Here is a 17,249-nt window from a genome sequence, read left to right as displayed (position 1 = left end):
GGGTCTTGAGGATGGATCACTGGCCAGAGCTTGCACAGTATGCAATTGAGCTACTGGCCTGTCCTGCATCCAGCGTTCTTTCGGAACGCACCTTCAGTGCTGCTGGTGGCTTCGTTACCGATCACAGGGTGCGCCTGTCCACCGAATCAGTTGATCGACTGACCTTCATCAAGATGAATCAGTCTTGGATCACCCACAGCTACCAAGCACCTGAAGCTGATGTAACCGAATAATTTTTTTTTGAAATACCACATCCCTTCAAGACTGCCTATGCTGATGCTGAGTGACTGTCCTGTTATGTTGATTGTCTATCCTCTTCCTCCTCCGCTGATATGTTGGAAGAACATTTTTGGTTCTGGGTGATGCCAGCAACCCAATGTTTCTGCCCCTGTTTAACAGGGGCATTTAAGTACAATTTTTGATGCAATGCTTTGCAGCAGGGCTAATTCCTGCAATAAAACTAGAGTATATGGCAGAGGTTGCAGTGTGATGGCACCAGTGCCTAAGGCCCAATTTTTCTGCCCCTGTTTAACAGGGACATGCAATTACAATTCTTGATATAATATTTCACAGGAGGGCCCCTTCCTGTGCCCACCCAGAGTAACGGTGAGGACTTATAGTGTTGTGGCACCAGCACCACAACCACCAAAGGTCAATTTTTCTACCACTGTTCAACAATGGCATGTAATTACAATTCTTGATATAATCGTTCACAGCAGGGCGCTCCAGCGCCCACCAAGAGTCACTTTGAGGGCTTACAATGTTGTGGCAAAACAAACACTTTGTTCCGCCATTTCTGCAGAGCATATAGGGCAGGCCCCTACTTTCAAACATCCAATTTACAAACATCTCCTACTTGCAAACGGAAGGAGACAACAGCAAGTGAGATGAAAAAAGATGGACGACAAAACAAATTATACAGGGGTGATAACCCTTCCCTATGTTTTCCAAAAAGCTTAAAAATAGTTTTTTTGACTGGAGCTACACTTTAAAAATGTACCAGTTGAAAATTACAAACAGATTCAACTTAACACAACAAACCTACACAGTCCCTGTCTTGTTTGCACCACCTGTATACTGCTGTTCTGAGTATATAGGGCCTGGGGGCCACACACATTTCCTTTTTTTAATATGGGTACGGGGTTCCCCTTAATATGCGTACAAGACCCAAATAGGCTGGTAATGGGCAGGGAGGGCTACCCATGCCATTTTTCTGAATGATTTTCAACCATATTGCAGGAACCAGATATAACATTAAAACCGCAAGCAGTTTTAAATGGTGTTATTTCCGTTTAATGTCATTTTGTGCAGGGACTGTTCTAAACACGGGAAACATGTGGCACTTCACAGGCATACTACAGACACCCCCCAGGCACCATATTTAAAGGAATATTTCATTTTTTTTCTTCACTTTAATCGTCATTAAAATCAGTGTTCCCGCCAAAACGGCCGCTTTTAAAACTTTTTATTGCATTGACCCATGTCCCCTGAGGCAGGAGTCAGGTCCCCAAACCCTTTTTAGGACAGTATCTTGCATATCAGCCGTTAAAATTAGCACTTTCCATTTCGAACGTTCGAGTCCCATAGACTTCAATGGGGTTCTAACGTTCGTTACGAACGCGGGGTCCGTTCGAAAGTTCTGGTGCGAACCGAACCGGGGGGTGTTCGGCTCATCCCTAGTCACAGCCAGGAGAGCCGGAAACCAGCAAGTGTGACGTGACATTTACACCGATAATCAGGGCACTGATGATCGCTGTCCTGATTATCAGTGCAGCCTTAGCAGTGCCAATCAATGCAGCCTGCCAGTAAAAGGAGAAAAATGTTATAACAGAAAAGTAAGAAACGTGTCCCCACCCCCAAAACCCAGTGGTGATTAAATACCACAAAAAAAAAAAAAAAAAAAAAAAAAGCTTTGTGTTGGGGAAAAATAGAAAAATATATATTTTTTTATATGGGTACAGTGTTGCATGAACACGCAATTGTCATTCAACGTGTGACAGGGCTGAAAATGGGCCTGGGCAGGAGGGGGGGGGTGAAAGCGGCCAGCGTTGAAGTGGTAAATGTCACTCTAAAGCAGAGTTCCACCCACTTTTACAATGTGGTCTTAAACTAAAGACCACCTCTCGTTTTATGGATATCCATTTTTCTTACCGACCTTTTTAGAAAGTATAAAATTTGCTTCTGTCCTAGCCCATCTGCGGCACGGTACGTCACGTCCTCTTCTGCGGCGAGCCCTTCTCCCCCGCTGCCTTCTGGGACCTGTGTGCGTCCCAGAAGACGAGCTGGCCATTCACAAAGCACCACGCGACTCACTTATGCGTAATAGGAAACTGGCTGTAAAGCCTGAAGGCTCCACTGCCAGTTTCCCTTAGTTGGAATGGCGGCGCCTGCACCCGAGCCGGTGGACAACAGCACGGGCTCCCTGGACAGGTAAGTGTCCTTATTAAAAGGCAGCAGCTACAGTAGTTGTAGCTGCTGACTTAACCGCATGTACATTTATGTCAGCAGAATGGCACGGCTGCGCAAATGGACGTACCTGTATGTCCCTTTAAATTTGCCGGTGTGCACGCCCGCTGTTCCCGTGGACTCAATGTCCACCAGGTGTCTGTGATGGTCTCACAGAGAGGCAGATCGCTGTCATTACTAATAAAAAAATATTATTATTATTATTATAATAAAAATGCCATAAAACTATCCCTTATTTTGTAGATGCTATAACTTTTGCGCAAACCAATCAATAAAAGCTTATTGCGATTTTTTTTTTATCAAACATGTAGAATAATACATATCAGCCTAAACTGAGGAAAAAAATAGTTTAAATATATTTTTGGGGGATATTATAGCAAAAAGTAAAAAATATTGTTTTTTGTTTTTTTAAATTGACGCTTTTTTTTGTTCATAGCACAAAAAATAAAAACTGCAGAGGTGATCAAATACCACCAAAAAAAAAAAAAAAAAAAGCTCCATTTGTGGGGAAAAAAAAAAAAAAGGACGTCAATTTTGTTTAGGTACATCGTCGCATGACCACGCAATTGTCAGTTAAAGCGACGCAGTGCCGAATCACAAAAAATGGTTTGGTCATTCAGCAGTCAAATCTTCTGGGGCTGCGGAAAAAAAATAAATAAAATTAAAGGGATTTGCGGCCGTTTCAAGCAAAATAAATTTTTTGGCTGGAGAACCTCTGCAATACTAATCTTTACCCCCTACCAATTACGCACGAACCTGTGTAATACTAACCTTTACCCCCCTACCACCAATTACTCATGAATTACGCACAAAATCCTGACCCAGAATCAGGTCGTCTACGAATGATTTAGCACCGGGTTCCCAACAAACATACAAAGCGCTCCAGGAGAGAGGCGGCCCGCTTCCGTCCGTGCTACGGCCCCCAAGTGAGTAACAACTCCCCTACCAAATCAACTAGTCCTGAGGCTAGAGTCATGGGCAGGCAGCAGTGAGAGGCGAGAGTCAAGCAGAGAGGCAAGAGTCATGGGCAATGCCACACTTACCATGTTGAGCACTGGCATAGTCCTGGACCAGTTATAGTTTGGAGTCCTGGAACCCCAAACAGATATAAAAGGAACAAGCCAAGTTAGAGATCAGCCCATCAGTGGTGATGGTGGACAATACATTTATTAAAAACAGGATGGTTTACGGAGAAGTTTCAGTCTTTGGAAAAACACATAACACACTGTGAATATACCTACACAAAACATATTTAGCAACGTGTGAGGATAAATTAACAAAAAAAAAAAAAAAACGGAAAAAAAAATAAAAACAAACATTTGAAGCTGAAATTTACCATAATTATTAAACATACATTTTTTTTCCTTCAAGCCCCCTTACACCCAACAGGGGAAGATACCACTATTAAATAAATTGTATTATCCCTATGACAAAACCATTAAAAACAAGAGCATGGTGCTCCGTTATATAACATTCTTGAACACTTCCATCAACAAACAATCAATATTCCTCCATTAAAATACAATGATGTTCACAATTAAAATGAATAACATTCTGCCTCCTTCTGCTCTCTATGACAAGTGGCTTGGGACAACAGACAACTGGAAGGCATCTAAACATTAGGTGCCTTATCCAGTGCACAAATACCATGCCCATCCAGGGTAAAAGTCCGTTTTTAGAGGTGCTTTCTGCTTATAGCAATCTTCACTTGCACCTTTTTGAACCATTTCCTCCTAGTTCCTCCCAATACTGTGATATTAGAATCTTGGCCTCCCTGACAGAAGTCAAAGCATGGCATCACAAAAAGACATAAAAACACACACACAGATATTTACATCCTATTTGTATTTTCCTCAAATAACAGGCACTGTAGTAACAGACTGTCCCCCGAGGAGATTAAAAGAATAATTTGGGGATACAAAAAAACAAAACAAAAAGGCCACTAAGGAGTCAGTTTTGGCTGTGTTGGCCTCGGGCAAAGTGACAAGCAAAGTCATACTTGTTTTTGCACTTGCAGCCACATATGTTGCATTGGAAAGGATTTTCAAAACCGTGGCAACCCATGTGGATTGTGTAGAGTATATTGTCTGCAAAGTACATGTCACAGTGCTGGCAGTGATGAAGAAGTTGAGGGTCCTGAACCGGAAGGGCAGGAGCAGGTGTACTAGGCTGACTGTTGCTGATGCTGGGGGTGCTGGTTCGCCCGCTACGGTCGCTACTTGGCCCGGCCATGGGGCTACAGTTCCTGTGATTGTGGGGGGCACGGCCCTCTGGGCTGGCTGGTGAGGAGCTCTGAGGAACACTGGTAGATACTGCAGAAGCGCAGGCTGGTGCTGGAGGCTGTTGGATCATAAAGGGTTTCTCGTCTGGGCAAGGACCTGGATCGGGAGAGGCGGGGTTCTGAGTGTCTGGCGGTAAGCTGGAAAGCTGTCCGGCCAACGTAGACAGCTGATTTAAGGGATTGTCCACCATGAGCTCCTGTGCGTCCCTAGACAGTCCTCCCGAATGAGAAGTCTTAGCTAGACTCTCATAGGCGTCGCTCTGAATGCTGGGGATCTCATGAGAGAAGTCACTCAAATAGTCAGGCTTGTGCACCACCATGGATGGTGGACTCAGGTTGATTAGCATTCTGCGACTGTACCCCAAGCTGCTGACCTTCTTCTGAAGAACCCCCCACATTTTCTTGTTGCCGAGAGACGGACGTGTGCCTTTAATAGGGAGCATCTTGTGCTTGCGGCGCCGGTGATGGGAAAGGTTGCTGCGGTCGCTGCAGCGGAAGGAACACAACTCGCACTTGTAAGGCTTCTCCCCGGTGTGAGAGCGCATGTGAGCTTCTAGATGGCGCTCATAGGCGGAAGCAAAGGGGCACAGATGGCAGCGATGTGGCTTTTCACCTGTAAACAGATAAGGTAGAATGGAATATTGTAATTGTACAGATGGAAATGTATTACATAGAAATTTGCCAGTTAAATTACACCAGCAACAAAGGATTAAAAAAGAATAACTAACTATATACCTTCATCTATAGCCTAGCCTTGTGATGGAGAACCTTGGCACCCCAGATGTTTTGGAACTACATTTCCCATGATGCTCATGCATTCTGCAGAGTAGTGGAGCATCATGGGAAATGTAGTTCCAAAAGATCTGGGGTGCCGAGGTTCACCATCACTGGCGTAACACAACTAGGCTAAAGAATTATACATGCAGACGTGTGTATTCAAGCAGAACTCCTTCCAAAACAATTTCATTTTTGGACAGTGAAGTTTTATTTTCTAAAACAGCACATCGTGATTTACTAAAATTAATCATGTGACTACTTAAATGTGGCTTTCACATGATTTACATTCTTGCTGTGCCAGGTTGTCATGATTCAGTTTCATACTGAGATCTGTAGATTATTTTTTTACTATTGGCTAATCTGTACAGTGCATCCGGAAAGTATTCACAGCGCTTTCACTTTTTCCACATTTTGTTAAGTTACAGCCTTATTCCAAAATTCATTAAATTCATTTTTTTTCTCAAAATTCTACAATGTGAAAAGCTTGTTTGAAATATTTTCAATATTATTAAAAATAAAAAAATCCCATGTACGTCAGTATTCACAGCCTTTGCTCAATACTTTGGTGAAGCACCTTTGGCACCAATTACAGCCTCAAGTCTTTTTGAATATGATGCTACAAGCTTGGCACAACTATTTGTTGTCAGTTTCCCCCATTCTTCTTTGCAGGACCTCTAAAGCTCCATGTTGGATGGGGCGCGTCAGCGCACAGTCATTTTCAGATCTCTCCAGAGATGTTCAATCGGGTTCAAGTCTGGGCCACTCAAGGACATTCACAAAGTTACGTTGGCTGTGTGCTTAGGGTTGTTGTCCGGTTGGAAGATGAACGTTCTCCCCAATCTGAGGTCCAGAGTGCTCTGGAGCAGGTTTTCATCAAGGATGTCTCTGTACATTGCTGCATTCATCTTTCCCTCGATACTGACTTGTCTCCCAGTTCCTGCCGCTAAAAACATCCCTGCAGCATGATGCTGCCACCACCATGCTTCACTGTAGGGATGGGATTGGCCAAGTGATGATGAGTGGTGCCTGGTTTCCTCCACACATGACACTTAACTTTTAGGCCAAAGAGTTCAATCTTTGTTTTGTCAGACTAGAGAATTTTGTTTCTCATGGTCGGAGAGCCCTTCAGGTGCCTTTTGGCAAACTCTAGATGTACCGTCATGCGTCTTTTACAGAGGAGTGGCTTCCATCTGGCCTGCAGAGATGGTTGTTCTTTTGGAAGCTTCTCCTCTCTCCACAGAGAAATGCCGGAGCTCTGTCAGAGTGACCATCAGGTTCTTGGTCGCCTCCCTGACTAAGGTCCTTCTCCCTCGACCGCTCAGTTTGGCTGGGCAGCTTTTAGGAACAGTCCTGGTGGTTCTAAATGTCTTCCATTTACGGATGATGGAGGCCACTGTGCTTATTGGGACCTTCAATGCTGCAGTCATTTTTCTGTATCCTTCCCCAGATCTGTGCCTCCATACAATTCTGTCTCTGAAGTCTACAGACAATTCCTTGGATTTCATGGCTTGGTTTGTGCTCTGACAAGCACTGTTAACTGTGGGACCTTATATAGGCAGGTGTGCGCCTTTCCAAATCATGTCCAATCAACTGAATTTACCACAGGTGGACTCCAATCATGTTGTGGAAACATCTCAAGGATGATCAGTGGAAACAGGAGGAACCTGAGCTCAATGTGTGTCATGGCAAAGGCTGTGAATACTTATGTACATGGGATTTTATTTTTAATTTTTAATAAATTTGCAAAGATTGCAAATAAACTTCTTTCCCGTTATTATGGGGTATTGTTTGAATTTTGAGGAAACTAATTTAATCCGGATACACTGTATATCAAAACAGTACAGACAGCACCCTTGCTTATCGCAAGAGGATCAATTAGCCACATGGACAGCAAGGAGAATTTACCAAGATTGGAGCAGCTGTGCATGGCAACCAATCCGCTTCCTACTTTCATTTTCTAAGCAAATGTTACCCCAATGTTTCATTATTTCATTATGTTTCATTATTTGCAATATGTGGTTGCTGTACCATGTATGGAAAAAGTATCCTGTTCTCTTTGTGTTACTTCCTTTGTGTGAAATGCTTGTGAGTTCTCTTCTTTCCTAATAAAAGAGAAGTATGGACTTTATACATTTTTTTTTATTTATTTTTTTACTCACCTACCTGTCCCCTGACAGCTCTGCAGTGAGAACCGAGTGATAAAACACCCCTGATCACTCAGTTCTCCCTGTCTGCTCTTAGAGAGCCAAAACTGTCAGGCTCCGACTCCCCGATCTGCCACTCCGGCGCTCAGCAAATTGCAGAGAGGCTGAGCCAGGTGCCGGTCCACGCTACTGAGTGGATCCCAACGATATTGGGATCTTTTCAGAGCCTGAACCGGCTCTGTGATGTCAGCCAACAGCAGACTTTAGCCCACTGTTGGCTGGACATAGGAGTGCAGAACAAACTGCACTCCTGTGATCCAAAAAAGCTTTCGCTATACGTCTCCTTTAAAAACTAACCACAATGGGCACGAGAGCACTGGGTGGTCAGTTTACTGTCCTGACACCCCCTCTCCGCCATTGACTGCGAAGATCAGCGTGTTGCCGTTTCTCTTTATGCACAGCTGCTCCAGATTCTACCTGCTCCACTTTTAGTAAATTCCCCCTAGTTGTCTGAACAGACTAATGTACTGGACATTAGGAGACGTAAAGCCCAACCACTGCTACACCAATAAACCTCATTGGGCTGTACTTCTCCTGTGGATCACAGGAGTGCAGTGTGTTCTGCACTCCTGTGACCCGTTCTCAGCAGACAGCAGGCTGAAGCCTGCTGTTCGCTGATGTCACAGAGCCAGTCCAGGCTCGAGACCATATGGTTTAGATCCACCCACATGCCTGGACCGACACCCGGCTCAGGCTCTCAGCGAGCCACTGAGATTCTGAGCCAGGCCGCTCCTAACCCCTCCATAGCCCAGTGAGTGCAGAGCAGACAGCGGTGACTGACAGCCACCAGCTCTCTGCTCAGGGAGCTCTGAGAACAGAGCGATCGGTGGTGTTTGATCGCTCAGTTCTCAGTCTTATAGCCAGCAGGGGACAGATGCAGCAGCGGACCCATGCTGCATCCACCTAGAAAAGTATGATTCTTATAAAAAAACAAAAACATACTTCTCTTTTAAATCCTAACATCACTACCTAATCTTGTATAGAGTGGAAAAGCGTTAAATCCTTATGTGAGATTTTTCTTTTTGCACCCAATTTTCGCTCATTATTAATCAGGGCCCAGTTGGGTCACAGATATATTTTCCCCATGCTATCCAAAATAGAAAAAAAATTGGGGGTGGATGTTAGATTTTAGCAGATAAGTGGCCGAGCATTGCTATCTGGAAGGTGGAAGGGCGTGTGAATATTTTCCCACCATACCCCAAGATCAGTCCCCCCCCCCCCGCCAGGTGGCCGACTATCACGATTACAGGTAACTAAGCACTTTCAAAAGACTAATAAATTTTTTTTTTTAAGTCACAATTGCACATCATCCTCAGGCTCTTTTAGTGGTAAAACCAAGGGGCCCTACACACCCCAAATTACACTGTAATTTACACCATATAGATAACCAAAGTGTGATTGCAGGAGCCTTCAAGGGCAGGTTAAAGTTAGAATTACGGCTATGTGCAGGAGAGGTCACCCCCTTCATTCTTGTAAATGGGGGGGCTTCTTTCATCAATAATGGGACAGCTGCTTACCTCCTCACTACTAAGGAAATAAACTTTCAGAATACCAAAACAGCCACCATAGGAAGTTTAGACAGTCGTATAGTGAGGGAAAAATGTATTCGATCCCCTGCTGATTTTGTACCTTTGCCCACTGACAAAGAAATGATCAGTCTATAGAATTTTAATGGTCGATTTTAACAGTGAGAGACAGAACTAAAATATCCAGAAAAAAATGATTTAATAAAAACTTTATAAATTAATTTGCATTTTAAGGAGTGAAATAAGTATTTGATCCCCTACCAATCAGCAAGATTTCTGGCTCCCAGTTAACGAGCTGAGATTAGAAGCATTCTCACTCTCCTAAAGGGAGTGCTCCTAATCTCAGCTTGTTACCTGTATAAAAATAAAAATAAAAAAAAGACACCTGCCCACAGAAGCAATCAGATTCCAATCTCTCCACCATGGACAAGATCAAAAAGTTGTCCAAGGATGTCAGGGACAAGATTGTAGACCTACACAAGGCTGGAATGGGCTACAAAGACCATCGCCAAGCAGCTTGGTAAGAGGGTGACAACAATTGGTGCGATTTATTCACGAATGGAAAGAAACACAAAATAACGGTCAACCTCCCCCGATATGGAGCTCCATGGAAGATCTCATCTCGTGGGGTTTCAATGATCATGAGAACGGTGAGGAACCAGTCCAGAACTACACAGGAGAATCTTGTCAATGATCTCAAGGCTGCTGGGACCATAGTCACCAAGAAAACAATTGGTAACACACTACGCCGTGAAGGACCAAAATTCTGCAGGGCCCGCAAGGTCCCCCTGCTCAACAAAATGTACAGCCCATCTGAAGTTTGCTATTGAACATCTGAATGATTCAGAGGAGAACTGGGGGAAGGTGTTGTGGTCAGATGAGACCAAAATCAAGCTCTTTGGCATCAACTCAACTCGTGGTGTTTGGAAGAGGAATGATGCCTATGACCCCCAAGAACACCATCTCCACCGTCAAACATGGAGGTGGAAACTTTATGCTTTGGGGGTGTTTTTCTGCTAAGGGGACAACTTCACTGCATCAAAGGGACGTTAGATGGGCCCGTGTACTGTCAAATCTTGGGCAAGAACCTTATTTCCTCAGCCAGGGCACTGAAAATGGGTCATATATGCGTATTCCAGCATGACAATGACCCAAGAATACACAGCCAAGGCACATTAAAAGGTCCTGGAGTGGCCAAGCCAGTCTCCAGACCTTAATCCCATAAACAATAAAAAATTGAGTCAGCAAATATCAGCCTCGAAATCTTAATGACTTGGAGAGGATCTGCAGAGAGGAGTGGGACAAAATCCCTCCTGAGATGTGTGCAAACCTGGCGGCCAACTACAAGAAATGTCTGACCTCTGATTGCCAACAAGGGTTTTGCCACCAAGTACCAAGTCATGTTTTGCGAAGGGGTCAAATAATTATTTCATTCATTAAAATAAAATTTATAACTTTTTTGAAATGCATTTTTTTCTGGATATTTTTGTTAAACATAGTCTCAGTTAAAATAAAACTACTATTAAAATTATAGGAGTGATCTTTTCTTTGTCAGTGGGCAAAATCAGCAGGGGGGATCAAATACTTTTTTTCCCCCCTCACTGTAGGTTGTCCAATAATAGTCATCTGTACAAGAATACACACTGCACCGTACCCTCCAGCAGCACCCCACATACTGCACCCCCCCTCCCCCCCCCCATGCATACACAGACAGGGTCCTACCTGTGTGTATGCGAATATGTTCTATGAGACGAGCTGTGCCTTTGCTGGCATAGTTACAGTAACGGCATTTTAGTTTCCCATCATATGTCCGCTCAAAGCCATCAACCAGCATCCCCGCGCTCTCATCCAGCGACACCTCCACTGACGGGTGGTCCAGGCCGTTCTGATCACTGTCTGTCCCAGCTGCCGGTAGAGCAAGGCACGGAGAGTTAACGGTGAGCACATCGAGGTTTTGTGGCCCTAATTTACAGAAAGTCAGTCAATGAACAGAGCCCCTCTGCCAACCGCCATGGGAAAGCCTTAGCCAGGGTTGCCAGGTGTTATTTAAATAAATAAAATAAAAATAAAAACGCCAAAGATTGGAACAAAGGTAGACCCCCAAATACCCCACAAAACATAATCCCAATCCAATAATTAAGTTAAAAGTGAAAATGTGTGAGAGAAATACACAGTTTGCCATTGGTGACCTTGTTCTGAGGTTCTTGTTGCCTGGCTGTCATGCTGATCCTAAGATTTCCATAATTTCTGAGACAATGACCCCAAGCAAGCATGCAGCCAGTGAAGTCAGAGTGAAGCCAGATCTCCTTATCTGTACGATTTGTTATTGGTCAGCAACTCTGAACATTAAAGCTGAACTCCGGGAATTCAGACACTTTGTAAAATATGCAGACATACGAGGAGTTAAGTCCAAAGAGGGGCATGCCACCTCCTGAAGGTGTTTCTTTAACGTACATCTTTTAATGGCGCTCCAGGAGGATAGCGATTGCTATATTTCCACCGTTCTGACGGTTGACCTCAGATCCTGCAGCTGCTTTGCTTACTTCTCCTGCCCAAATCACAGAGCACTTTGTAGTATATATGAACTCATTAACAAAGTACAAAGGCTTCTATGAACTGGCAGCAGAGGGGAGGGGCGGACAGAGTTGCTGTGTTTAAGAAGGCAGTGTCTCTCCTTTAACTCCCAGGAGTGTAGCTATCCTCTCAGAGCGCCATAAAACTGTGTAAAGGGCCCCCTGCAGAATTAAAGCGGAGGTTCACACAAAAATTGAACCTCTGCTTTTCGAAAACCCCCTCCAGTTTCACATTTGACATCTTTCAGGGGGTGCAGATACCGGTCTAAGACAGGTATTTGCACCCACTCCCGGGCATAGACTCCCACGGGAGTCTATGCCCCTTCCTGTCCTGCCGCGCCGTCTGCTGGGACACACACGGGTTCCAGAGACAGCGCGGACCACACATTGCGCTGCGCGACTTGCGTATGCGCAGTAAGGAACCGGGAAGTGAAGCCGTAACAATTCCCTCACCGAGAATAGCGCCGGCAGCAGCTGAGCGATTGCTCAGCTTCAGCTGCCGACATCGCTGGACTCCAGGAAAGGTAAGTGCCCATTTATTAAGAGTCAGCAGCTGCAGTATTTATAGCTGCTGGCTTTTAATAATTTTGTTTTAGGTGGGCTTCCTCTTTAAGCTCATAATAATGTCCTAGTAACGGCTCCCCCAGCTCTCTCATCTTCACTCAGGCTTCCTTCCATGTTTGCAGGCTCGCGGTATACTGTGTGCCCTGAATGCTGGGCATCACTGCGCATGCGCTGGTGACGTCATTGGCCTCCGCCAATTTAAATATCTCCTAAATCAGGGGTCTCCAGGAACTACAAATCCCATCATGTCTGGTCATGTCTGAGAATGTCTTACATTCTCAGACATGACCATGAGAATATTTTAGAGAACATGAGAATGTTTTACAATGCCTTATGGGATGTGTAGTTCCACAACAGCTGGGAGGGCCGTAGTTTGGAGACCCTTGTCCTACGGTTAGATGTTTATTGTACCTACAGCTAAGACTAACTGTAAGTTTACCTGCATGTATTAGTTAGGATGAAGAATATACTACCACTTTAAAGGAGAAGTCCAGGAGGTGGAATGCACCTTCTTGGATTTAAAGTGGCGTTCCACCCAAAAGTGTAACTTCCGCTCATTTGTCTCCTCCCCCCTCCGTTGCCACATTTGACACCATTTGGGTGGGGGGGGGGGGGGTGTAAGGTTGAGTAGATACCTGTCTCAGGTATCCTGTCCCCACTTCCAGGAGCCAGGGCTGTTTCCGTTAACGTCACCGCTCAGCTCCCCCCCCCCCCCCCCCCACGTCACCAGGCCAGTAGGAGCGAGGAGCAGAGCCTTGCACATGTGCAGTAGGGTTCTAGGCATGAAACTAAGTCTACACTGCCGGGTTCCCTTACCTGCAATGGCGGCAGCAGCACCCGACCAGCTGATGCAAACATCAGCTGTGATGACGACATCACTGGACTTCAGGACAGGTAAGTGTCCTATTAAAAGCCAGCAGCTGCAGTATGTGTATATTTTTTGCAGGGATGGGCGGACCTCCGTTTAACTCGTATTATACCTGTATACATTTTACAAAGTGTCTAGAATCCTGTAGTTAAGCTTTAAAGCCCACTGATTGGCAATGTGCACAGGAAATAAGCATTTACAGGAGGAGAGGCCAGCCTTGGTAGCTTATGTATTTCTCTCATTATAGGCATTAGTAATAATTTTGCTGAAAAACAAACAATCAAACCTGGCAACCCTGGCACCGGCACACAGATCATTCAGTAGACATTTTATGAGAATGAAGGGGCCAGGGTGGAATAATGGCATGGAGGACATTCATTTAAATCCATTGGATGCTGATGTAGAGAGATGTGAATGTGTTAAAATGTTACCAAACAACAGATTATAAGTATGCAACTCCATAAGAAAGACAAACTCCACTGAAAATATTTTTTTTGGGGTGAAGGGGGGGAGTATCTGTTTCTCCATAAGTTATTAACTAATGTCTGGTGGTGGGACTTTAAGTGCTACAAAACAAAACCAACAAAAAAAAAAAAAAAAAAGTACAAATCATACAAGGTTATCTAAGTGCCTGTACCCTTTGACCTAACTGTCTAGACTCAAAGTAGAACTAAAGGCAAAACTTTTTTTTTTTAGTTTTGGATAGAGTGGAGAGGGATTAGAAGGCCTGTAAGTTTTTATCGCCGTCTGTGCCCCCATTAACGGTCCTGTTTACCATTATCATTGAAAGTAAAAGAAAAGCCCAAACTTTTGTCCCCAGAAAAGTAATAGAGGGGGAAATCTTCCAATAGGGACACTAGTTCTGGTTACCTGGGGGGCACCGAGGGATTCCCTTAATTTGCAGGGATTTCCTCTCACTTCCTGGTTGGCTTTGGGACAGGAAGGGAAATCTCTGAAATGGAACACAGATGGCGAAAAAATAAAAAATAAATAAAAAAATCTGACAGGGGTTATAACAATCCATTACTCTATCCAAAATGAAAAAAAAATAAAAGCTTGCCCTTTTGGGTGGAGCTCCACTTTAAAGACACAAACCTCGACCAAAGTAGGAAAAGTGACAAAGTCCTGCATTCCCTTGTAGCCCCTTGCTCCGCTGTAACTGGCATCACTACCCAAGTATGAAGGTATGTGAGATCTTGTGCCCCCCTAGGATGGTGACACAGTTAGCTAGGACCAAAAAGAGAGATATACACCACCACTCAAAGGCAGGTCCTGGGACCAGCTATGAGTAAGCACTAGCATTTTTCGCTGTGATGTCATTTGCTGTGTCCTAAATATTATTTGAATGAGTTCTGTCATTATCCACATTATCTAGTACCAAAAACTGTTACATGATCGAGGCAATGATGTCACTGCACCACCAAGGTCCCTGAGCCAATAGCTAAGACTGAGTATTGTCACATGATTGAGGGAATGATGTCACTGCTCCACCACAGGTCCCTGAGCCGATAGCTAGGACCGAACACCGTCACATGATCAATGGAATGATGTCATTGCTCCACCTCGGGTCCCTGAACCAATAGCTAGGACCGAGCACTGTCACATGATCAATGGAATGATATCACTGCTCCACCACAGGTCCCTGAGCCTATAGCTAGGACCGAGCGCTGTCACATGATCAATGGAATGATGCCACTGCACCACCAGGGTGTCAGAGCCAATACCTAAAGCTTAGTACAGTCACATGATCAATGGAATGTTGTCACTGCTCAACCTCGGGTTCCTGAGCCGATAGCTAGGATGGAGCACTGTCACATGATCAATGGAATGATGTCATTGTACCACGGGGTCCTTAAGACAAAAGCTAAGGCTGAGTACTGTCACATGATCAAGGGAATGTCATTACTGCTCCACCTTGGGTGCCTGAGCCAACAGCTAAGACCGGGCGCTGTCACATGATTGAGGTAATGTCACTGCACCAACGGGGTCTCCGAGACCATAGCGGAGGCTTAGTACTGTCAAATGATTGGGGGAATGATGTCACTGCTCCGCCTTGGGTTCCTGAGCGCATAACTAGGACCAAGCATGGTCACATGATTGAGGGAACGATGTCACTGCTCCACCTCAGGTCCTTGAGCCAATATAGCTAGGACTGAGCACTGTCATATGATTGAGGTAATGAGGTCGTCGCACCACCAGCGTCCCTGAGCCAATAGCTAAGACTGAGCACAGCCACATTACCAAAGGAATAATGTCACTTCTCCACCTTGGGTCCCCGAGCCAATAGCTAGAACAGAGTTGCAAGGGAGCACAGTTACTTGGGGGTCAGTGGAAATAATTGGGGGGGGGGGGTAGCTTTCTGTCACCTTTCCCCCATGGGCTCTTTAATTACTAATCTAGGTTTCATTTTGCCATTACTACCTCTTGCATTGGGCACTGTGTGACCCATCCACATGCCCTGGTCATGTTTATATTTCACTGTCTATGAATCAGGGTACAGAGATGAGTATGCCATGGATAAAATGTGCCACATACCTCCTGGCAGGGTGTCGGCCTCCTTCTCTCCACTCACAGAGCCCGATATCATGTTGACGTGATGCGTCTGCTGTGTGAGATACTCCTGGAAATCTTTAACAAAGTCCAGCGCCTCTGGCTTTTTCTCACCCATATTCAATCTCTGTGTGTCCCTGCAGAGCCCCTGCCTGAACAGGAGATGGGAGACATTTATGTACAGGAAAATAGTATATTCATCAGACACCGCACTGGTTGTCACATCAGAGGTCAACAATCATACATTCCTACATCCGATGGAAAAATTTTAATGAAGAGGTCCAGAGCAGGGTTAAAAAAAAGGGATTGTGTAAATCTGATTGCATTATTTCAGACAACTTGACAAATGGTCGTAATTCAATATGGTATATTAAAGATGAATTCCAGGTATGGATAATTTAGAGTTAGATGTAACTATGTACAGGTGTGTCTCAAAAAATCTGAATAAATATCAAAAAGTTGATTGCAGTAATTCAATTCAAAAAGTGAAGCTCATTTTATAGAGATGCATTACACACAGAGTGATATTTATTTTTTATTTATATACAATTTTTTTTTTTTGACGATTATGGCTTACAGCAAACCCCAAAATTCAGTATCTCAGAAAATTAGAATATTACATAAGACCAATAAAAAAAGTATATAAAATATAAAAAAGAATAAAAAGTTTGTCCATGTACAGTATAGCCGGTTCCCGACCGGCGCACGCCGATGTACGTCGGCAGAATGGCACGGGCAGGCATATTGACGTACAGGTACGTCCAATCTTTAATGCCGCCCTGCCATCGCGAGCGCGCCGCCGGCGGTGCGTTCGCGTGCTGGTCGGGACCCCCATGAGTCCGGTCGAGGGTCCCGCAGACTCGATCGCCGCGGACATACCCGCGATCGTCTCACGGGGCGGCTGAACAAGGAAATGCCATTGTAAACAGCATCTCCCCGTTCTGCCTAGCAACTAGTGACGCTGATCTCTGCTCCATGTGATTGGAGCAGAGATCAGTGTTCACTAAATTAAAGCCCAGCCCCCCCCACAGTAACACACCCCTAGGAACACTTAACCCCTACACTGCCACCCACTGATTAACCCCTTCACTGCCAGTGTCACTTACACAGGAATCACTGCATTTATATAGAAGTGATTGCTGTATAAATGACAATGGTTCCAAAAATGTGTCAAAAACGTCCGATGTGTCCTCCATGCTGTCGCAGTCACAATAAAAATCGCTGATCGCCGCCATTACTAGTAAAAAAAAAAATTTATAAAAAAATGCCATAAAACTATCCCCTATTTTGTAAACGCTATAACTTTTGTGCAAACCGATCAATAATCACTTATTGCAATTTTTTTTTTACCAAAAATATGTAGAATACGTATCGGCCTAAACTGAGGGAAAAAATGTTTTTTTATATATTTTTGGGGGATATTTATGATAACAAAAAGTA

General features: G+C 44.5%; 1 protein-coding gene across 3 annotated transcripts in view; it reads right to left on the bottom strand.

The window, feature by feature from the left end:
- Positions 1-3,592: 3,592 nt before the first annotated feature.
- The window catches only part of IKZF5 (IKAROS family zinc finger 5), a 29,863-nt gene continuing 16,206 nt past the window's right edge, over positions 3,593-17,249 (bottom strand). The window contains exons 2-4 of one of the 3 annotated variants that reach the window (XM_077455582.1): positions 15,795-15,961; positions 10,977-11,216; positions 3,593-5,360 (exon numbers count right to left, since the gene is read on the bottom strand). In XM_077455582.1, coding sequence (XP_077311708.1) covers positions 4,417-5,360; positions 10,977-11,216; positions 15,795-15,927 — 1,317 coding nt within the window. In that variant the 5' untranslated portion in view covers positions 15,928-15,961 and the 3' untranslated portion in view covers positions 3,593-4,416. The remainder of the gene's footprint in view (positions 5,361-10,976; positions 11,217-15,794; positions 15,962-17,249) is intronic. The other 2 variants (XM_077455583.1, XM_077455584.1) reach the window with 2 other exon arrangements.

Source organism: Lithobates pipiens, unplaced genomic scaffold (assembly GCF_037356315.1).
Source record: "Lithobates pipiens isolate NorthernLeopardFrog02 unplaced genomic scaffold, aLitPip1_a1.2 Scaffold_25, whole genome shotgun sequence".
Taxonomy (NCBI): Eukaryota; Metazoa; Chordata; class Amphibia; order Anura; family Ranidae; genus Lithobates; species Lithobates pipiens.
The sequence above is the reverse complement of the archived record's forward strand: the minus strand, read 5'-3'. Positions and strand labels throughout refer to the sequence as shown.